Below are 23858 nucleotides of genomic sequence, written 5' to 3'. Positions count from 1 at the left end.
TTCCCTGAAGCACTAGCATGGGGGGCGCATAATCAGAGCCCTCAGTAGTCTAGAAGTCATGAGCATCCAGCCACCAAAGTAGAAGCACAAACTACAATGCAGGATCTCTAAGAGGTCCGCAAAGGGCCACACAGAGGATGCTGCCATGTCTGATCCTCATTGTTACATTATAATCCAGAACCACTTGGAAAGAGGTCCTGGGAAATGCAGTTCCCAGATTTTGAAGGGAGTGGTGATGGTGTCAATGAGTCAACAGCAGACAATTCACCAGCAGTACTACCAGGCACCATCCTAGGCACTTTAGAACACTGTCTTATTTAATCCTAACCAGAATCATATGTAGTACGTACAAGTATTCCCACTTTACAGATAATTTTATAGATAAGTAAACAGAGAGCCAGAAAGATGTAGTAACTTGTGCATGGTCATAAAAAGAAACGAGATTTATACTTGCACTTGTCTAGCTTTCTATAACATCCTCCTTCTCTATATAAATTTTGAAAGTCCACGCTTTTCTTAAGAATCCAAATTATGGACTTCTCTGGGGGCACAGTGGTTAAGAATCCACCTCCCAATTCGAGGGATGCCGGTTCAAGCCCTGGTCCAGGAAGATCCCACATGCCATGGAGCAATTAAGCCCATGGACCACAACTACTGAGCCTGCACTCTAGAGCCCACGAGCCACAGCTACTGAGCCCGTGCGCCTAGAGCCCATGCTCTGCAACAAAGGGAAGCCACTGTAATGAGAAGCCCATGCACCATGACAAAGAGTAACCCCACTTTCCGCAACTAGAGAAAGCCCGTGCACAGCAACGAAGACCCAACACAGGCAAAAATAAATAAATTAACAAATTAAAAAAAAAGAAGAATCTAAATTACTAGCAACATAGAACTAATATTTTCTATCATACAAAATTAAGTACATGAGAATGATAAGTTGGGTCAGGATGCATGAGTTTTGCAAATGAATGTCAATAATTTACCAAGTTCTCTTTGTTCAGATTAGTACCCACTGTGCTCTCATACTCTGTAGTGCACAAAAAATCATACTCCCTTGTGTTGACTTAGTCCCAGTGAAATAATACCTTGCTTTTCAGCTTCTGGAAGGTGATTTGGTTCTCCCAATGGAGAAGAGTCATGAATAAAAATTAGTCAAGCACAAGTCAACCTTCAGGATGTCTAAGGCTGGGAATGAGTGGGCATGTGCTCTTAATCAGAACCAGGGTTTCATTTCCATCTGCTCACCCCAAGGCCCAAGTTGAGCCCACTGACACACAGATTCAAACTCTGGGAATTGCTTCAGAATTTACTCTTCTAGGACCAGAATTTTTTCAAATAGTATGAACCTGCCCAAACACCTGCAATCAGGCATTCATCCCCTCACTGTGTGTTTTCTGTATGAGGGAGATGTGGGGAGGAAAAAGGATGCCAATTTCTCCTTGGTACTCATATAAATATGAAACTGGAACTGTGCAAATGTTAAACACAGAGTATAAGCTGGCCAAGAAAGTATACTATTCAAAGAGGAGAGGCTGAGAGACTGAGGGTCAAGGTGACAGCAAAGTGAACATTTTAATGGAAAGAAAGAGTAGGAGGGGTGCAAGGGTATGAATCATGGTTAGAGGAGAATCTCAGAAACTAAGAGCCTCAAAAGGAAGCAGTTTTAAATGAAGTGAAGGTCCAGTGTCTGGATGAGTGACTAGGTATCTGAGGTCAGGTTAAGCTGAAGGCTACCAACAATTAGGAAATTCAGGAACGATATGGATGGCCAATGAATGTTGATGGTGAACTAACTGGATCCTATTGTTAACCACGTTAATTATACTCTTGCCAAGATCCTCTATTCTCTGGTCCCATCCAACCTTCTCTCCCACCCACCTTGCTAATCCTCAAATCGCTATTAGAAAAAAACTATATAACCCATGTTGATGGACTTGATTGGAAATGTATAGTTTCTTTTTTTTTCTTTAACATCTTTATTGGAGTATAATTGCTTTACAATGGTGTATTAGTTTCAGCTTTATAACAAACTGGATCAGTTATACATATACATATGTTCCCATATCTCTTCCCTCTTGCATCTCCCTCCCTCCCACCCTCCCTATCCCACCCCTCTAGGTGGTCACAAAGCACCGAGCTGATCTCCCTGTGCTATGCGGCTACTTCCCACTAGCTATCTATTTTACGTTTGGTAGTGTATATATGTCCATGCCACTCTCTCACTTTGTCACAGCTTACCCTTCCCCCTCCCCATATCCTCAAGTTCATGCTCTAGTAGGGCTGTGTCTTTATTCCCATCTTACCCCTAGGTTCTTCATGACCTTTTTTTTTTTTTCTTAGATTCCATATATACGTGTTAGCATACGGTATTCTTTTTTGTCTCTCTGACTTACTTCACTCTGTATGACAGACTCTAGGTCCATCCACCTCACTACAAATAACTCAATTTTGTTTATTTTTATGGCTGAGTAATATTCCATTGTATATATGTGCCACATCTTTTTTATCCATTCATCTGTTGATGGACACTTAGGTTGCTTCCATGTCCTGGCTATTGTAAAGAGAGCTGCAATGAACATTTTGGTACATGACTCTTTTTGAATTGTGGTTTTCTCAGGGTATATGCCCAGTAGTGTGATTGCTGGGTCGTATGGTAGTTCTATTTGTAGTTTCTTAAGGAACCTCCATACTGTTCTCCATAGTGGCTGTATCAATTTACATTCCCACCAACAGTGCAAGAGGGTTCCCTTTTCTCCACACCCTCTCCAGCATTTATTGTTTCTAGATTTTTTGATGATGGCCATTCTGACCGGTGTGAGATGATATCTCATTGTAGTTTTGATTTGCATTTCTCTAATGATTAATGATGTGAGATGATATCTCATTGTAGTTTTGATTTGCATTTCTCTAACGATTAATGATGTTGAGCATTCTTTCATGTGTTTGTGGGCAATCTGTATATCTTCTTTGGAGAAATGTCTATTTAGGTCTTCTGCCCATTTTTGGATTGGGTTGTTTGTTTTTTTGTTATTGAGCTGCATGAGCTGCTTGTAAATTTTGGAGATTAATCCTTTGTCAGTTGCTTCATTTGTGAATATTTTCTCCCATTATGAGGGTTGTCTTTTGGTCTTGTTTATGGTTTCCTTTGTTGTGCAAAAGCTTTGAAGTTTCATTAGGTCCCATTTGTTTATTTTTGTTTTTATTTCCATTTCTCTAGGAGGTGGGTCAAAAAGGATCTTGCTGTGATTTATGTCATAGAGTGTTCTGCCTATGTTTTCCTTTAAGAGTTTAACAGTGTCTGACCTTACATTTAGGTCTTTAATCCATTTTGAGTTTATTTTTGTGTATGGTGTTAGGGAGTGTTCTAATTTCATACTTTTACATGTAGCTGTCCAGTTTTCCCAGCACCACTTATTGAAGAGGCTGTCTTTTCTCCACTGTATATTCTTGCCTCCTTTATCAAAGATAAGGTGACCATATGTGCGTGGGTTTATCTCCGGTCTTTCTCTCCTGTTCCATTGGTCTATATTTCTGTTTTTGTGTCAGTACCATACTGTCTTGATTACTGTAGTTTTTTTCCCGGTATGCGGGCCTCTCACTGTTGTGGCCTCTCCCGCTGCGGAGCACAGGCTCCGGACGCACAGGCTCAGTGGCCATGGCTTACGGGCCCAGCCGCTCCGTGGCATGTGGGATCTTCCCAAACTGGGGCACGAACCCATGTGCCCTGCATCGGCAGGCGGACTCTCAACTACTGCGCCACCAGGGAAGCCCAGCCTCTGCTTTTGCTCCTGCTCAGATTGGGTGCCTCTTGCTGTATTGACCAGAAATCTAACACTTGCTCATAGCCAGCACCACTTTTCCTCTCTGAACCAGACTTTGACATTCTGCCCTAGTTTTTGGCTTCCCTGCTCCCATCTCAGGGTTATCAACCTTTACAGACTCCTTCCTGCCTCTGGGCAGGTTAGACCAGATGACAGACATGCCTCGGAAAGTAGACTTCCTTAAAAGCTGGACTTTGGCCTTGGAGCCTGAACCCCTGGGCAAAGCGATCTGAGCAATAAAACCTTACATATGCAGAGTGTACTTTCCCCAAGGACTTTCAGCTCTATCTCATCTGAGCCCAGATTTTTCCCACCAGGAGGAAGGTCGGGGGGAAAAGGCAAGTAAAGGGGCTGGGAAGCTGCCCCACAGCCAGATTAAATTCCCTTATTTCCCCCAAACTGAATATTATGGAGCAGTGTTTTCTTTTGGTCATAAAGTTGTAGGAATTTGCCTTAGGTAAATAACTCCCACCCCACCCTGTACTATCACCCCCTCCCCTCCACAACAGAAAGGCAGTATTGTCCAGAGGTGATGTTTACGGGTTCTATCATGAGGTAGGCACAGGTTCTTAGCCTGTGTGTCGATACAAAACCTTTTTAGTACCCTCAGATAATGAAGTCTTGGGCAACTGACTCGAGCCAAATGAATTCACAAAAATTGACATATACATCAGAAAGCACTGCTCTAAAATATTTTTTAAAATCTCATATCAATTCTCACAGCAATCCTAAAAGATACATAGGTTCAATTATTTTAAAAAAAATTTTATTTGAGTACAGTTGATATACAATATTGTGTTAGTTTCAGGTATACAGCAAAGTGATTCAGTTATATATATATACATATATTCATTCTTTTTTAGATTCTTTTCTCATATAGGTTATCATAGAATATTGAGCTCCCTGTACTATACAGTAGGTCCTTGTTGGTTATTTACCTTTTGTATAGTAGTGTGTGTGTGTGCGTGTGTGTGTGTGTGTGTGTGTGATCCATCCCAAGCTCCTGATTTATCCCTCCCCACCACATTTCCCCTTTGATAACCAGAAGTTTGTTTTCGATATCCGTAAGTCTGTTTCTGTTCTGTAGATACGTTCAGTTGTATCTTTTTAAAAAAATTAGATTCCACTTGTAAGTGATATCATTTATTCCCTTTAATACAAGGAAACTAACAACACATTAGATTGAGTAAGTTGTCTAAGATCCCACAGAAGGGAAGTGGCAGAGCCCAGATTGGGACCCAGGCACACAGCTCAGCAGCCTGTATACAACGTCCTTAACTGAAGCACCAGGCTTCAAGGTGCCACTTACACTAAACATTCATGAAGTGGTGTTTGGATCTTGCATTTTCTCCCTGAGGCAAACAGATGGAAATGCAACCTACAGTCAAGATTGCTTGGTGAATATTAAGTACAAACAAATGGGAATTAGATTTTCTTAATGAAGGGTTCTTCAGCTAAGAGTGCTCGAAATATATTCTTCCCCTCCGCTGAGGAGAGCTCCAGCCGAGGAGATGACTGGAATCTTCTGGTGAAGGCACCTCTTTCTTGGTCATTGGTAGGGACAGACAGGTCACTTTCTTGGTCTCCTCCTTGTTTTCCTCCTGCCACCCACCACTGAGAATTTTCTGTTAACACTTTCTTCCCTTAGATATGTTAATGTCATTGTATTTGCCACAGCTTTAAACATGCTAATTGCCAGGCTTTGAAGGCAGCTGTTCTCTAATCTCTTGACTGGAACTTAATCCGGAAACTTATTAGCCAGCCCATCCTGAGCTATGATTCTGGGTTTGCACAAACAGACTCCGGCCTCATCCTTTTGAGTTGATTTGCTTAGTTTAACTCTGAGTTTTGAGGTGCTTTACTATCATTCTCATGTATCTTCAAAATTCCCTCCTTTCTAAAGTTGAGTTTTTGTACTTTCCTTTCTGACGTCGGCAGAAATGTTCCAAGTTAACAGTCATCCCAGGTGTCCCCATTTGGAAACAGACAAGGCATCTAGACCGTTGGTGCATTATTTTATTTGATTGTTTTATTCAAAGCTCCCTGATATCAACTGTACAGAGATGAAAGATGTTTTCTTGGGGATGCTAGGGAGAGGATGAGGTGATACGAAAAACTCTTGAGTACTTCTGTCCCGGACAAAACATAGGAAGAAGCAGTGTGATTTGTCCTCCTGAGTAATCTTGAAAAGTGGCACATTTTACAATGGGTAATATGTTGATGTGACTGTCATGACTACTGAAAAGCTCTTAGGAAAAGAAATCTGAAAACAGGACTTGATTTTCCACATATTTTCTCCACCATTACCCACTACCAGTCTGGACCTGAGAACACAAACTTGAGAAGCCAAGTCTCCAACTACCTGCTCATAAATTTATGTCATTCATAAGTTGTTCATAAGTCTGAGACTGTATATATATTCTATTCTGTGACATGAGTCTAGCACTTGACTTTAATCTTTTAAATATGTATAATATATATATAATAATAATATACACACACACAAATATATATGATACCAGTGCTTAGAAAAAGTAACAATGCAAATGCCAAGTGGAGCATAAAAATAATCCTTTCAGTTCAGTGTTCTTATTCTAAGGATGATACCAAAAGATGTTTTACATGAAAGCTTGGTTATTCTACACAGCAAAAACTGACATCAAGAGAAGAGGTAAAACATTTTAAACATCCCTAGTAACTCTTAATAAGCTAGTAAAAGTCTGTCTACTTCAACAGTAATACATGGCTTTCTTATCTGGTGAAAGTCACATGTTTTAAGAGATCAAGCCACAACCTAGTCTTTGGAACCTTGGTGCCTCAAGCAAGCTTGATGGATGGGGTCAACTCTAGAATGGGTAAAATGTCAAGAAGGTAAGTCCACAGTCCATGCCATTACACATCCTAAAGGTACATTATTCACAGTGAAACTCTCCACTCTTTTCTATCCTACTCTTGGCTCCAAGAATTTTATTGAACTCCCTTGCTTTCTGCCTTCCAGTGGATTTGACCAATGAAATGCATCTGTAGGAGATCAGATGTAGGAGATTATGAGGTTGATGTATTTATTCCTCTACCCGCCTACCTGCTACATCTCTACATAGGCTAATGTTCATGTTAGGTGTCCCTTTCCATATCACTCTTCATAGGGATGGTAACATCTCCCCATTTTGCTAACTCTGAAGTACTGCACCTTCCACTATTGGTTTGCCTAAAGCTGCCCACACTTGTAAGGGGTCCCTTTATAAAGTCTCATCACTTAACCCAGTTCAAGTGAGCTGTCTGATTCTCCTTAGAACCCTAATTGATACAAATGTTAAAACTAAAAATACCTAAATTTAGTGGTTTTAGGTGAGATCATTTGTGATAAAATGAGAAGTAATTTTGAAAACTTAGCCAGCTACTCAGATGCACATTGATTAGCTAGGAAGAGGTATAGAGCAGATTTTTCAAAGATTGGATTTTTATTTAACCCCAGAAAAGGGAGACAGAATATCAGGATGAGGGGTAAAATCTTAGAAGAGGAGAATGGATTCATTGTTCAACTTAACTGTGAGTTAAATAGTGGCTCAAAAATTTGGTTAGGTGAGCAGATTTTTTTTTTTTGAGGGTTCTTAGAATCATTACCTTCAAAGCCAAACTGTGGAAGCTTTCATTGCACATGGCAAAATGGTTGTAACAAAACAAAGTTTGAGAGTTGGGTAAAAAAAGTTGATTTTGTGGATTACCACTCTTAGTTCTTAAATTTGATGACAACTATAGGTTAAGAAATAAATAAACAACTCTCATCAGCCATCTTTCAGCACTTAAAATATTCTTTGAGTATTTCTCTAAGGCACACATGAAATGATGAGTGGATCAAAAACACTTATCAGCCACCATGTCAGGAGTGACACAGCCTCGGAGGAAAAAGATTTATTGAAATTTTCACCAACAGTAGTATGAAAATTTGCACTAATTCTCCTCTTGGCCACATTCTGCTGATCTCAGTCTTCTCTCCATAAAACGTAACCTCCAGTAGAGCAGAGGTGTTATGTCTCTTGTTTACCACTGTATCTTAATCTTTCCAGGTGTTATAATAGAATACCTTTGACTAGGCGACTTATAAACAACAGAAATTTATTTCTCATGGTTCTGGAGACTAGGAAGTACAAGACCAAGGTGCCAGTAGATTCGATGTCTTGTGAGAACCCACTTCCTGGTTCATAGATGACCATCTCTTGCTATATTCTCACATGGTATGAGGGGTGGGGAGATCTTGGTGTTTATTTTATAAGGGCACTAATCCCATTCATGAGGGCTCCACTCTCACCCTCTAATCACCTCCTAAAGGCTCCAAATACTATCACATCCAGGATTAGGATTTCAACATACAACTTTGGGGAGGACATTCAGTCTAATAGTGCGCTTTATATCCACAAACAGAACCTGACCTATGATAATCACTTGGTAAATATTTGCTGAACAACCGAATGGGTGCTTCCCCAGTGATGACTCTGGTCTAGCTCATAAAGTTGTAAAGAATCTATCTTTATACATGTATTTAGACTATTGTCTTTACAAAATATTGTAAAGAGGTGAGAAACTGCCTGAATGAAGTTGAAAGACTAATTGGATTAGCATCTTATCCTTTAGCCAAAGATATGGGGAGAAAACTTTTGTCCTGATGGAAAGTAATCTAAAATATGTTTTTTATTAATACAATATGGATGCACTATGGGGTCTAAAGCAAAATTCAAATAATATTTTTAGACAGAATATGAGACAACAGAGGTGTTTTTCTTGCAGTGATTGCCTTCCCCAACCAAATGCTGGAAGTTCAGATTGACTCTTCCATGTCTTTAGGAGCCCTACTCAAAACACTCAGGTAATAGAAGTTTTGGCTATTATACCTAGTCCAATGTGATCCACCCTTACTGAATTATTATCAGCTAAGTCTCTTTGCCTCCATTTTCTGCTAGTCTGCCTCTGATTTTTAAAAAATAACTGAAGACATTTACATACATACTTTCATTTATTTATCCATTCATTTTTATCTTTAAATTGGTTTATCAGTCATTACCTGAGCCCTCATTTACATGCAAATCATTGTGTCTGTGAATTCTTAACAGAGTTCTCTTATGACATTATGTCTTAGGTTGGGTTATCTGAGGAACACACTATGAGATGGAGATTCATATGTAGAAATTTATTGGAGAGTGTGCTCAAAATCAATTCTTATGTGGAAGTGAAGGAAACGAATTGCATAGGGATGCATTTTCAACAAAGTTCTACTGTGAGTGGGATGACCATTCAGAGTTGACCAGTCTTAAGGCAGAGGATCTGGACTTTTACACACTTCCCCCCTCCACTCTTCCCAATCACAGATTACTCAATGAATGTGGGCATGTGGGCTGCACCGTGAATGATACATGATTTCAGGCAGGGAGGCTGTATTCCATTGAGGGAAATTCCTGGACAGCAATTCGGCTGAGAGCCTCAGCTGTGAACGATCCCAGCACCAGGAGAATGAGTGCTCAGAGTCCTAAAGGGGAGATCTGTGTGATGCATCACAGCCTACACTATTACTATAGGAGGGTTCAATGTTCTTCCAAGAAATTCCTCCTAACGTGTTATTTTTCACGAATGCGGTTTCCTTGCCTCTGGGTGTGTTTGCCATATTTACAGCCTTCAGATGCAATTATTTATTTGAGACTTCAGAGGGAAACATACATCTCTCTATCCTGGAATGCAGAAAAGTCACATGCTTTGACTCTGTTCTTAGGTTGGATTTTCCTACCCCTGGTATCCTTACCAACTCCTGCCAAGTAGGGTTCAAATTTCTTTCCTCAAGAAAATTTACTGAAGTATCTGTGGACTGCTAGGTTACTCCCATTTATAATGCAGTTCATTGTTAGTATGTCTAGGTTTCATTCTAGCAACAATATACTTTAAAACCCTTGGGTCAATGACTTATTGTTTATGAACTTATTTCTTCTTTAATTTATTAATATTTGTGTTCTTTGCTACAGATTGTTGTTTGGTTTGGTTTAAAGACGGGCCTTACTCAGAATAACGTAATGAAAAAATAATTTGGTGGTTACTGTGACAATGGTATAGATTGGTACTAAGAGATCAGTGAAGAGCTGAGCCAGCTCCAAAAGTGCCTTCTTCTTTCTCATGGACCACTGGGGCCTCAAGAATTGAATTGGGCTTTCAACTCTTTCTCTAACAAGCAGCGAATTCTCTTTATTCTCCAGCCTACATAGTAGAAAGGAGCCAGTTTCTCTGGCTTTGCTAATCACCAATTACTTTACCAGGTATAGCTCTTAATATCAGGTTATGTCATGGGTCATCAGTTAGCCTATGGATGGTTGTCCTTGAATTAGGGACCACTCTTGGTCTAAGCAGTAGCTATTCTAGTCCTTCAAAGAGCTTATATTGGGGATGCAATAAGGGAACTTACAGTTAGAAAAATCTCATTAAGTTTGGTAGTGGTCATGACCAACATAGGCTACTCATCATTTATACCACCATTTGGGGGTATCAAGTACCAAAAATTTATTATGCACTTGGTAAATTGATAGCTCTTTTTATCTGCTGTGAAGTTACCCTTTTGTGTCTTATAAGATACACTGAAGTCCATGTATAACTTATTTATATTCTTTATTATATTTATATTCCAGTTATATAAAAAGGAGTTTGAAGATCATTGCAAAAAGTTGTAACTAACATGTCCTAACAGGAGTGTACACTCTTGAAGGAAAAAAACTAATTAAATCAAGTTTTCCTGATAGTATTGCAATAAAAATTACTTATTATTCATGTATACATGTGGTAAAGTATTAATGGATTTCTCAAATAATTTTAAACAAAGGAATCACAAATTTAAACTCGGATAGTCTTCAAAGATTCCATCATGAATCCATGGATTAGTGTCTAAAATTACAGCATATAAGATAAATGAAATATTATCAGATAGCATTGTAGTTAGACATCTTCAGCATTCAGTATTAATAGGATTTTTGGATTTGCTGCTTATAGTCCTGTGTAATCAAAGCTAAACAAAACTATTACTTTGAGTCTGATGACTGAGCAAGAGTAGGGATTTTTTTATTTCTTAAATGATGGAACTTAATAGTTACTTTGGCAATCAAGGGAAAGCCTATACATTTCACTGTAAAAATGTCGAAGTACTTTCTCTTGAGAAAAGTATGACTTTAGCCTAGGTTGGGAAAAATGTATTTTCATAAATATATCAAATTGAATTGAGAATATTATTAGCACATTTCCTAAATCTAAAATATTTGTGAGACTTAAAATGTCTATTTATGAAATACTGTAGAAGCTCGCCAGGAAAGACCTTCTAGGCCAGTCATTATGTTTGTTCCCAAATATTTCCCTGCAAGTGTGAGACAGTAGTGGAAGCAAGGAGGGTGGGAGAAAGGAATCCTGGGGTATGGATATCCCCCACCCCCCGCCCGTATCTCTCTCCTCTGGCTGTGTTTTCATGACACAGCTTCTTATAGTTCAAGATCACCCCTGGACAGCCCCTCTCTCTGAGCCCCCCGCTTCTGCCAGGCAGTCCCTGTTATGGTTTGAGTTCCTGCCAGGCTGCCCAGCTTCTGGGTTCTGCTAACACTACTTCCTCCCTGCATCCAGCCAATCCTAGAGAAAGCAGCAGCTTCCTGCTGTGGGGAATGTCTAAGTTGCCTTGCACTTCCTTTTTGGTTTTTCAGCACTTCCATCAACAGTGTAATTAACTTCTTGCATTCAGTTCCCTCTGCTTGAGATGTCTGTTTTTAATTTGCCTGACTGGACCCTGAGTCATGTGGCACCCTCTGTTTCCCATGCATGGAATAGTAGTAGGGCTGGACATTAAGCAATCGCAGAGTCCACTACTTTGTATAAACACATGTACAGGCGGGGATATTCTACAACTATGTACATACATGATGTTTCACTTCAATATAGTTTTATGCAATTGACTCCAACATTCTTCTTTTGGATTCTCCCCAAATTTTAGTTACTTTCTACTCTGATTCTTTATACATGAAGATGTCAGAATAATAACAATCAAATGCTATTTTATGGATATTACACGTTTGATCAAGCACCAAGAGGATATTTCTTTGGTGAAACAGATCCAAACTCCTTTGTCTATATCTCACAGCTCTCCCTCAATTATTTCCCTCAATCATTTCCTTCTTCCCATGTCTTTATAGCCTTGTATCCTATGTTGTGCTATCTGTTCCAGTCAAACTATCTTGCCTTCCATTTGTAACATTCAATTTCCTGTTCTCATCATTGTGTCTTCACTAGGGCAGCAGCACCCTTTCTTATCATATCTTTGATGCTGATAATACTTTATACATATGATAAAATAGTAACTTGTAATTAATGATGCATCATCATATACATGTGTAACTTCTCTGCATCTCTCTCTTCTTCAATATTGGCATTCTCCAGGATTCTAGTCCAAGTCCTATGCCTTTTCTTTTTAGACTCCTTTTTTTGGATGATCTCCATTCGGATGAGTTCACCTCCAAATCTACGGCCCCTAAATCTAAATCTCTAGTCCCCAGATTCTCTCCTGATCTTGAAACCTTACATTTCCAGATAACTAAACACTTCTACCTGATTCCCTTGCAGGCACATCAAACTCAAAATGTCCCAGACTGAATGTACTCTTCTTTCCCCACAATCCGCAGTCCTCCCCCAGCCTTTTCAAGATTCTCTACTTTAATTAATAATGTCACCTCTTAACTAGAAACGTGACTCTTTCTGGACTCCTCCTAAAAGCTTGCCGGCTTTGATCTGTCACACATCCTGAAAGATCTCTCGAATCTGCCCTTCCTCATCATCTTTATCACCTGAGTCACTTTGTAGACAATCTCTTCAACCTCCTTCCCTGCCTCTCTCTCCTGGCTCATTAATGCTCCAACCAAACTGGCTTTCTCTTAATTCCTATAACACACCAGTCTCCGTTTTATCTCAGGAATCTTTGCATTGGCTATTCCTTTTTTCTCCAGGTTCTTCACAAAGTCCTGTTTTCTCTTGTTTATCCGGTCTAGACAGGTTCTCTCTTACCCCATTGTTCCCTATCACACAGCCTGTTGTTTATACCCTTCATTACACCTTATCACAACTTGCAAATATTTTGTTCATTTGGCTAGTCATTTATCATCTGTCTTCCTCACTAGAGTCTAAGTTTTGTGATCACTTTGTGCTCAGCAGATTATAGGTGTTGAGTAAATACTGTTGCACAAAGAAATGAATGATTGAATGAATGAACTAAGCAGGGCTTCTGTCTCTCTCCTAGGTCCCCTGTATTCTTCCAAGCACAAATCCAATCATGTCACTGTCCTGCTTAAAATCCTTTGATGGTTTTCTATTTTCTGTAACAGTCATCTTAACACTCAGCAACTCTTGAGATTTACAATTGTGGCAAGGACAAGGGTTCAGAATCTTTAGTTTAAATGGAAACTTTAGGAACAGACAAAAAAATGAGCTCCTTCCCATTACCTTCTGAGCCAAAGAAAGTTCAACGCCTTAAGCCAATGTTGGTCATATCTCTTGTTCTACATTTCATTACCAGGAGGCAGGGAAGTAAAGAGCAATGGACTATGAACCAGAGGATCTGGGTCCTGAATTTGGTTGGTCACCTGACCTTTCCAGGCTTTTGTTTCCTCATCTATAAAATGAGGAAATTGTACAAATAATCTCCAAGGCCCCTTTCAGCTCTGTACTTCTGTGATTCTCAGGGACTCGACTATTATGTCCCAGGATTATTTTATGAGCATCGAGTTAAATAATATGTAGATTGTGACATATAATACAAATCTTATTATTTTTGCTATGAGTGTGACACCCTCATTACAAAACAAGTAATACCTGGGCTTTAGAAAGTGTTGACAACGATGATCATTGATTTATTTGATTTATTTCTTTTCAAGTATCATTTATTATTTTTTGGAAGTAGTTTCAAGCCCAGTGAAAATAAGTGGCATTTAGAAATGTTAGTAAATGAATAAAAGGTGGAGGAGGGCAATACATTTCATCTTCTATGTGCTGGGTGCTTTATGTATGCTATACCTTAAAATAGGATTATCATCCCATTTCGTAAAGGAGCACAGTGGAGACTGCCAAAGATTACATAGGGGGTAAGTGGCAGAGCACTTTGGAACACAGGTCTGTCTAGCTCAGTCTACTAGTTCTGCCTGTGTTCTTTTTACGCACTGAAGCATCTGGTGCCAAATCTCAGCTCTTTCTCTACCTTCTGTCAATTACACAAACACCAACTCACTTCTCGAAGTCAAGGGCTATAAATGGGGGAGGTGCAGAAGGAGGCCTTAGGTAAAGGGAGTAAGATTGCAAAGAGAAGTCTTGATTGCAAGCTCTCCTCAGTTCAGGATCTTTCCTTGGATAACTGAGCTTGTTTGAGAGCACCCTTGACCATTGCCTTTGGCCTCCGTCTAACTCTCTCACAGAAGCCTAGTGGTGAGAGGACCCGGGGCTACTCTGAGTAGAACCTACTTCTAGTGGTCGGCATTCATGGACCCTAATATGCTTCAGAGGAAGAGATCACACCACGAGGAAAATCCTCTAACTAATGATCAGCTCTCAATGGAACATCGTTGGAACAGTTTCCTTGCTTTGTGTTGGCTTGTTTATTTTGTTTTTAAAAGAGGCACTCATTTCATGATTCAGGATGAAAAGGATTTATGTCCTTTTAAGAAAATGTAGATCGAAGTAGGATACTAACCTTCATAGAGTAGAATTCAGTATAAGGAGGGGTGGTCTAGGGGAAACATTATGGAGACTTACGAGTCTTACTTACAGAATAGGCATAACTAAGAACCTTTCAAAAAGCTGCTAACCCACAACACTCTTTTCAGGGTGTAAAATATTTATGTTATAAGGAGACCTATAGAAACAGTCAACAAATGAATGCCGTAAGGCATTTAGAGACAAACATCTCTTAAGAAAAGCTTATTCTTGCTAAGCTAAAGAAAATAAGCCAAACTCTTTGCTTTTAAATATGGAAGGAAAGAATGAAAAGTCATACCCATTTTTCTCTTATGCTGTCACTCTGGCACCTGCTTTCATAAGGAAGCTAAGAACATAATCTATTATACTAATTGTTCCAAAGGTCTTAGAAAAAAGATTATCTCCAATTCAATTAATTTTTTTTTGTGATAAATAGTGCTTGTTATAAATAATTCCTTGAAAGATAAAAATATTTTCTTTCTTAATAGCGCAAAACATCAAAATGGATGACTGGTCAACTATATATTAAAAATTATCATTCTTTCTTCAATATACACCCAATGGTACCTGACATTTTAGTTATCCTTTCCATAACACAGAGCAGTTTATTAATATCGGTCAGTATTGTTGTTCCCTGCATAACACATTTTCACAGGCTACTCCAAAGCATGCTAAGCTGTTGGATAACAAATAGGAAAATATCACACCGCAGGCAATATTTACCTATCCAACAGGCAAAACAAGAAAATGGAGCCCAGGCCTAGAATCCTCTAGTGTTACTCAATCAAGGCAAATGATTGTCTTCTGCCCGGGAGGTCCCACGGGGCATGAAATACTGACTTAGGAATTTGCTGGGCCTGATTGTCTGTGTGTTGCAACCATGTTCTTTTCTATCACTTCTTAATATATGATAAATTGTTTCTGTGTATGCTGTGATAAGGTTGAATAACAAATTAAATCTGGCTATTTAATAAACATGAAATGTAAACGCTAAACTCTTTTTATAATACTAGCTTGGGTCATTAACGTTTACGCCATAGTGTGCAGGACTGTACAATGCCTTGTTCATATCTGTGCCCACCTTCATCTGTTCCTCATCTCACACCTCACAACCTCTGCTGCATTCACGAGACCTGATTCCACTCTTTCTGTGAGTGGGATTTGGAGAGCCTGGGTGTTCTTCGTGGTTCACTTGGGGCTTCTCAAAGCCAGGACAGTGGGTCTGGGCTCTGGGTATTGGGGAGGGGCTAAAGCTGGGCCAAGAGGAACTTTGTGATGTGAAGAAGAGCAGGAGCTATTCATTAGCTGAGCAGAAGAAGAGGAGTCTGGAGCAAGTGTGAAGAAGAAGAAGAAAAAAAGCCATGAAGCATAAAGAATGGTAACATGCAAGTTTATCTCATCAGCTAAAAATTTTTGATCTGTACCATTCTACATATCCATATAATACCCAATATTAAAAGTGTCACATATGAATGCCCTGCATTAGTATTTGTTTGCCCTGATCATTTGGTACTTCCCATGTAAGATCAGCATAGCCATTACTGTGAAGATTCTGGAGTCAGATACCCTGGGTTTTAATCTGGTCTCCACTACTTTCTAAGAAATGTGGTCTTAACCTTCCTTGGCCTCAGTTCCCTCATCTCTAAAAGGAAGATAACAAAAGCATCTCTCTTATAAGGTTATTGCAAAGGAAAATAAGATGTAGATACATATGATGCATACATATACATGTATGCATATATATGTACATATGTAATAGCTATCTATATCTATCTATCTTCACCTAGAACAGTGCCTAGCATGTATCTAAGTCAATAATGTTCAGTAGAATTATCACATTCATTGTTGTTTTGTAGTTTCTATTTAACTTCTCACATCTGTAGGCCTTGTCGCCTCTACTATCTATAAGACTTTTGAGGGTGGGAAGTAATCTTATACTTTGTCATGGCTAAATGTTCTTTTTTTTTGTCTCATCTGTTGGGGTTCACCATTCCCCTGTTCTTAGTCCATATGATTTAGTGGCAAGTGAATCAGGCGTGGCCAATAAATGCTGCATTCCTCTCGCCAGAGAGAGGGTATGTGACTTAAGCTTGGATATGCAAGTCCTCACCAGAAAAAGGCTCATTGATGTCTGAGATGGCTGGCTTTAAGGCTGTGTAAACCTGAAACACTGGGGGTGGCCATCTTTGCCTCCTTTGGGGAGAGCTTTTCTGAGAATGGAGACAACACGGAGGAACACAGAGCCAACAGATGGAGAGAGACGCCTCTTGAGGACATTGTTTGAGTTTCTGGATTCAGTGTTGCCTCAAAGGAGTGCTCTTTGGCTTTTCTGATTTTATAAGGAAATAGATTCTGTCTTTAGTTTATTTAAATTAGTTTGTATTGGATTTGCAACCAAATTAATACTAATATACATCTTTTTCAAATCAACTTCTTGGTCCACATGATTTTCTTTGATGCCATTGACCTTATATAAGGCCCTGTACATAGAAGACCATGTATGTGTGTGTATATATATATATACACACACATATATATATGGCATGTATGAATGAATTAAAAAAATTTAAAAGTGAAAGCCCATGAATCCATAAATTTAATCTCCTGTGCTTTATTATACTGCCCTAGGCGATTCAAGTTCAATTTAAGTGCATCTTGACATTGGAACAAATCTCTTTTTTAGAGAAATACATGATGTAGCCCTGAGGAACTTGTTGAATGAGCTGGATTGCGAAGAAAACTGTGTGGGGAGACCAGGGATTCAGCGTTGGAAGAACCGAGTTCCTCTTAGCATAACTAACTCCATAGTCAGCTCATTCCTTTAACCCCCCTGGGTACTGTTCTTCACGATAAAACGGGAAGAATAATACAGGGTTATTGTTAGGCTCAAAGGAGCTCATTCATGTGTGAGCTAAAAATGGTACAGATATTATTTGTTTATCCCCCCCCCAGATATGCCAATTTCAATTGGTGATGGATACACACCTGCCAAATCATGAGCCTAAACGTGTTGAAAAAATTTTTTTTTTCCTAGTCAAACGCACAACAGGAAGCACATTTCAGAAGGATACATGTGAACATACGCCATCATATCTGGGTCTGGGATGTGACCTCTGGGGGGAAAACTGAGTGTTCTCCGTAAAAGGAACCGTTTCCACTGCCACGTTGCCTCCAAGAATCCCTTCATCTTTACCATCAAAGAGCTTCAGAGGGCAGATGCGACGCTGTGCTTCAGACTAAGTTCCAAACAGGCCCTTTGGCCACCCTAGCAGCTCAGCACCTGTGAGCCTTCACGCCTCGGGGTGTTTCTGGTGGGCGTGGCGAGAAGCACCTGCTCCCGGGCTCTCCAAGAATCTTACTCCAATCCCCTCGTTTTAAGGGTGTAGCTCTGCTGTCTCCCAGCTATTCCCTAGAGTGTGCTTTATGAGATCCGGTTTCAATCCCCCGGTGAGGTGCTCTGAGGTCCCGTTACAATTCCCTAGAGCTCCATGTGTGTGCGGGAGGGACAGAGCCAGGGAGAGACCGAGGGAGGGGACGAAGTCTCCGGGCTCCGGTTACCGCCCCGCACGGCCCCCGCCCCGAACCGCCGAGTGCACTGCGCGGCCCAGGGAGCGCCGCGGCCCCTTTAAGAGCCGGGCCCAGGCCGGCCCTGGGGCCGCGGGAGCCCAGAGCGAGGCGCGCCGCGGAGGAGTTGGGATCCGGCGCAAAAGTTTCCTCCCAACTCCGGCCCCGCGAGCCGCCGCCGCCGCCCACTCCAGCCCGGGGCCTGGGGCCGGCCCCGCCGCCGCCGCCGCCGCCGCCGCCGCCGCCGCCGACAGGGCCAGGGCCAGGGCCGGGCCGGCAGTTTCGCTTTGGCGGGCGGGGAGCAGCCGCCTGGGCCGGGCCCGCGCCGGAGCAGGAGCGGGAGGAGCAGCCGGGCCCCTGGACCGCGGCGTCCCCGGCCCCCCGCCACCTGGGAGGTAGCCCTCCTCGCTGCCGCCTCTCCTCCGATTCCCGCCCGCCGGCGGCCGCCTGCCCGGGGCGAAGGGGCTCTGCTGCAAGCCCCCGGCCCTGAGGGGCGCCGGGGAGAGGCGCCCCGGGGTCTCTGTGCCCGCCCGCGCCCGGCGGCCCCCGAGAGTGGGGCCGCGCCCGCCGGCCCAGACACCTGTTCGGCCCGGCCCGGCCCGGCGTGGTCGCCGGGGGCCAGGATGAAAGTGACCGTGTGCTTCGGCAGGACCGGCATCGTGGTGCCCTGCAAGGAGGGCCAGCTGCGCGTCCGGGAGCTCACGCAGCAGGCGCTGCAGCGGTACCTGAAGACCCGGGAGAAGGTGGGCGCGGCGCGGGGAGAGCGCGGGAGGGGCGGAGGAGGGGGCGCGGCTGCGGGCGGGCTCCCCGGGAGCGCTCCGCGGCCTCGGCACCTGCCAGGTGCCCCGAGGACAGGGTGGCGACGCTCGGGGCATGCAGAGCACCTGGGCGATCTGATTTGTCAGGACCTGTGGCCGCAACTTCTGCATGTTGCTAATATAACTGACCTGGGCGTTTATGGGCGTTTGTGGGCCTTGCTTGTCCAAGGGTGGCGCGGGTACCTCAGCATCAGAATCACTCGGGGGCTCTTTAGAAAGGCACCGTCTGGTGACGCAGTCCAAGCCCACGGCCTCAGAGTCTGCTTTTCAACAAGCTCCCAGGTGATTGCACTGGCCACTGAAGTTTGACAAGCACTGCTTTAGAAGTTGTTTGAGCAAACAGATCTCAAGGGAACGCTTGAAGGTGCTGCTCACCTCAGGTGTGCTTTTTGACCTGCTAAGGCCCGCCCTACGTCTACTCCTTGGGTTAGAAAGTTGATTGGTTCAAGTATCAGATACTCGGAAGTTATAACTGATGGAGCCCTTGGAATTTCAGCCCCGTGAGCTGGCTTCCCTCAATGACTAAGGCAGGAGCTCAGGTGGAAGGATGCTGTGTGCTTACACCAACCAGTCTGCACTTTGCTATTTTTACTTTAACACCCCACAGTCTATCAACATTTACTAAGTGTGTGGGCTGTGTCAGGTCCAGGGTGACTATTGAAATGATGACAAAGAGTGTCCCCAGCTCTGTCCCTGGAGTCAGGAGCAAGTGAAAGTTAAGTGGAACTCTGGAAGAGTGTTTTTAAGTGTGCAATGCACGCTTAAATGTTCAGAAGACGTAGCTGGCCTCTGGAACTCATATTGTAGTTTTGGGTAACATGCTGGGCCTCTGTTTCTTCTTTAATGGAAATTTTAAATGAAGGCATCCAAGAGCATCTTTTTATTTTTTTGAATCCTCAGATGGGATACCTTGTTTGCCCCAAATCCTCCTCAGACAGGGCAAGTCATAAACACTTGCTTTAGAGGCCAATGGTTCTCTTAATATTTGTTCTCGTGCTGTGAGAACTGTCGAAATAGTGTGTTGGCCAATTTCGAGAATGGAAAGATGTAATTTCTTTTAATGTCTTTTAGGTTATGCAAGGCATAAAAGTAATTGTGTTTCTTCTAAATATATACTTGAGACCTTTAAGAAAATGTCTTGCACCTCTGTGCCTCCACTAAGAATTATTATGTAGGAAAAAATTCCACCCTGGATAAATACATGTGTATGTTGCCTTGAACAGCCAAGAGTTGGAGAAGAGCATAGTGAATGATCTGTTAATATCTAAAATATAATCTCAAAAGCTGGACTCTTTACTAATGGAATTGAGGCAGAGAGAGAAAATAATCAAAGTGGCCTGTATAACTATATGAGTATTTACCCAATGGTTTTTCTTCCATTGTTACAGTAGTGTGCTGATTATGTTGTGTAATTCAGTTGAAAACTGAGATTTATGCAAGTAACCGGTTGTCCTTGAAATCCTATTTCCCTAACTTCTGAAAGTAAGCTAAGGTTAAACCTAACAGTGTTATTCTAGGCAAATTATTAAAGTAGATCTCATTGAAGAATTGCTTTATTGAGATGATAAACTTATTTTTATTTTAAATTATTATTAAAAATAATTTATCTCTAAATATTTAGAAGTTTAATACTTGGAGCTGTCCAAGTAATAGAAGTAAGCTATAAGCTTATAAATAACACATGGGGAACTAACTGTATGATATTTAAGGCACTGTAATTTGATCTTAAAAGGCGTTAAAAAGCTATTGATATTCTGGACTGAAAGCATAATCTATAATATCACATATCCCATAATATAATTGTATTGATCAGTTTACTGTTATTACCAGACATTACATTTTTCTATGTTTACATTTATATATTAGTGAATGTGACATTTAAAGGCCACCTGCAACTTAAAAATTCTCCCTCCCTTCTTCGGCTTTTAAAATCTCAATTTAATAACTGGCAAGTGATAGTTTTCCTTCCCAAAATATTCCTCTCTCATAGTTTCATTTTAAATAGCATTGTAATCATAACAAGGCTTAACTAATATTAAATGGTATTCCTAATGGAACTAAAATGTCAAGAAATACTCTGATAAATTCCATGCTTTTATCCATTGCATTTAGAAAATGATGGGAAAAGACCAGAAATGTCAAAATTCAATTTGGAAAACAGTTTGGCATAAATTCAATGTCTTTAAATAGGTGAAAGATTTAAAAGGCTTGTTTCCCTGGACAGCAAGGTTTTAAGCCCTTACTCAGTAGTAATAACACAACAACAAACATGAATTGTGCTTACTTGGTACAGGCACTGTTCTAGGTGCCTTACATATATTAAATGACCGACTCCATGAGCTAGGTACTAATATCCCCATTTTACAGATGGGGGAAATAGAAACACAGAAATATGACTAGTGCATGGTAGAATTGGGATTTGAACCCAGAAACTGTGTCTCCAGGTCCTTACTCTCAGTCATGAATACACAGGCTAGTAGGTCATTATGCAGTGTAATTTATCTATCTTATTTATTTTTTTAGAGTTTGTTTTAAAAAGACAATTCCACCTACAAACTGCTGCAGTAACCTATCAACCTAATGATAGCAGTTGTGTTTCTTGCAAAGGGATGGGACATCCACAAACTCCTCTTGATTTTATCTTTTACAGTATAGGTCTCTATGTTATAGGGAGAAGTCTAATTTCTGTGACAAGTATTGCAGGATTTGCGTCAAGTATGTAGGATCTTCCTCAGTCTGATTACAAATTGAAAAATTGGGTAAGATCTCTGAGATATACAGGTAGAGAGGTAAAGAGGTAAAGAAACAAGTTTAGCTGGAACATGAATGTAAATTAAGCCCGTTTCTTCCGGGGCCCTGAATAATTTAGACGGGAGAAAGGCAGATGTCAAGATTGAGGATAGAGTTGAGGTTTGTACACTTTGAAAGGTAAGTGAAGCCCAAGGAAGCCATTCTGGATTTTGTGGGCAGCAGCAGAGAAGTAGCCACCTCCAACTGAGAAGAAACAAAGGAAACTGGTATTTGTGGAATGTGGGGAGCCAGCTGAATCAGCATCAGATAAGGCCAGCAGCAGGTAAGATACTGAAGAGACGGAGGGAGCTTTGGGGAAGGCTTTAATTATATTCTGAAATCTGGGACTTTGAGGTTCCTGTGGCTTCCCCCTCCCTGACATTTGATGAACTCTACTGGTGAGGTGACTTGACCAAGGGGCAAGAATTATGGGGTTGCTTGTCTTTGGATCCTGGTAGTTTGTCATTGTCCAAGGCTCTAAATCCAGTTCAGTTAAGTAGTTAGGGGAGAGGAGATTGTCTTAAGTAGTCAAGGTGGGGATCATTGAATAATTAGTTAATTAATCATCAAAAGTACATGTCACAGGTGAATGGGTAATTGAGCCATATCCTGCAGGGCTCTCAACCCTTGCTGATCATTAGTTACCTCTAATTTTAACATTTAACATTTTAAATAATACAAATGCCTGAGTTCCTTTCTCCAAGATCCTCATTCAGTGGGTTTGGAGTGGAGCCTGGGCATAGGTATTTTTTTTTTTTTAAAAAGTCTAGATGATACAAATGCCCAGCCAGGATTGAGAGCCACTAATCTACTACCACTAATCTTTTGGCATCACTGAACTAATTTGATTTTTAAACTCATCTGATGGCAGATACTATGTCTTAGACACCTACGGACCAACCTGTTATTAGCAACTGTCTTTCCACTCCTACGCTGAATGAATTCTCACAGCAGGTGCTCAAATAACTTATTAAATTGAACATTCATTTTATATGTAAGTAAATAAGGGAAAGATTTGTTTAGTAACAAAACTGTAAATGAGTGTATAGTGTGTGTGTGAGTTCAGGAGTTGAATGAGATAATATGAACGTTGGGTTCATGGGGTAGTGGGTATGATGGAATTTTTAAGAAGATTTGTGGATCTGTATGTATGAGGATAGTTTTTTTTTTTTTTTTAAGTAAAGAAACATCTGATTGACTTTCAAAATGAATCTCTTCTGTATTCAGATATTTGGAATAATTTGTTTGTTTTACAAGTTGAGATCAGCTTCGTGGATCTGAATTAAGAGCAATTATCTGTATTGATTAATTGTGAGATCAATCTAAGAATCTGCAGTAACAAGAATCTGGTATGATATCGTATGGGACTAGCCTGGAGGAATAAATTAGAATTCTTGAATTCCTGAATTTTTCAGCTTTTGATGTCTCGTTTCCAGATTTTAAGTTTCCTGTACACATAAGCTAGATGTATACCACACTGGATTCCCAAAATGCTTTTCAGTTTATTGGGCACTGACTGACTAGAGTGCTTTATTTCCTATTCAGTTCTCTCCTCTCTCAATGTGTGGACTAGATACTCTTTGCAGCATGTGGATAGGACTGACTCACCATCAACAAGGCACATATTTCTATCTTGGTTTTGGTTCTTTTACTTGACTTGCATTGAGCAGCCTCTGAGTTTGCAAACACAGGGCTCCTGGGGCCTGCTATGACCCACAGACATGTTTTTTAAGTTCTGCCCAGTCTTATATTTTGACTTAGTTGCCATGTTTAAATATTTTGAGATTTCATGGAAAAATCCAGAGTTCTGTCTTCTTTTAAGGAAAAAACAATCAGAAGCTCTGAGAATACTGGGCTTTACTTTCCCACATGGCAACCATCAGTTGGAGCTGAGGACATCTCTTTAAAAGGAATAATTATGCTCTAGTCTCCATTATTACCTTTCCCAATACCTGAGTGTAAGTTATTCTCCATCTAAAATGCTCTCAACAAGATTATTAAGATCTGACAGCTAAAACCCATGGTTACTTTTCAGTCCTTATTTTTGATGATATCTCATCTTTTCAAACTCTCTTTACCCATGAGCTTTCCAGGATTTTTTTTTTTTTTTTTTGCGGTA

General features: G+C 40.9%; 1 protein-coding gene across 4 annotated transcripts in view; it reads left to right on the top strand.

Annotated features, from left to right (window-relative positions):
• Positions 1 to 18719: 18719 nt before the first annotated feature.
• The window catches only part of PARD3B (par-3 family cell polarity regulator beta), a gene marked incomplete at its 3' end in the record, with an annotated part of 1052967 nt that continues 1047828 nt past the window's right edge, over positions 18720 to 23858 (top strand). For all 4 annotated transcript variants that reach the window (XM_079710158.1, XM_079710159.1, XM_079710156.1 and 1 more), the window contains exon 1: positions 18720 to 18874. In XM_079710158.1, the coding sequence (XP_079566284.1) occupies positions 18755 to 18874 (120 nt within the window). In that variant the 5' untranslated portion in view covers positions 18720 to 18754. The remainder of the gene's footprint in view (positions 18875 to 23858) is intronic.

This window comes from Hyperoodon ampullatus (assembly GCF_949752795.1).
Source record: "Hyperoodon ampullatus genome assembly, chromosome: 8".
NCBI lineage: Eukaryota > Metazoa > Chordata > Mammalia > Artiodactyla > Ziphiidae > Hyperoodon > Hyperoodon ampullatus.
Note: the sequence above shows the minus strand (reverse complement) of the source record. Positions and strands in the feature narration are given on the sequence as shown.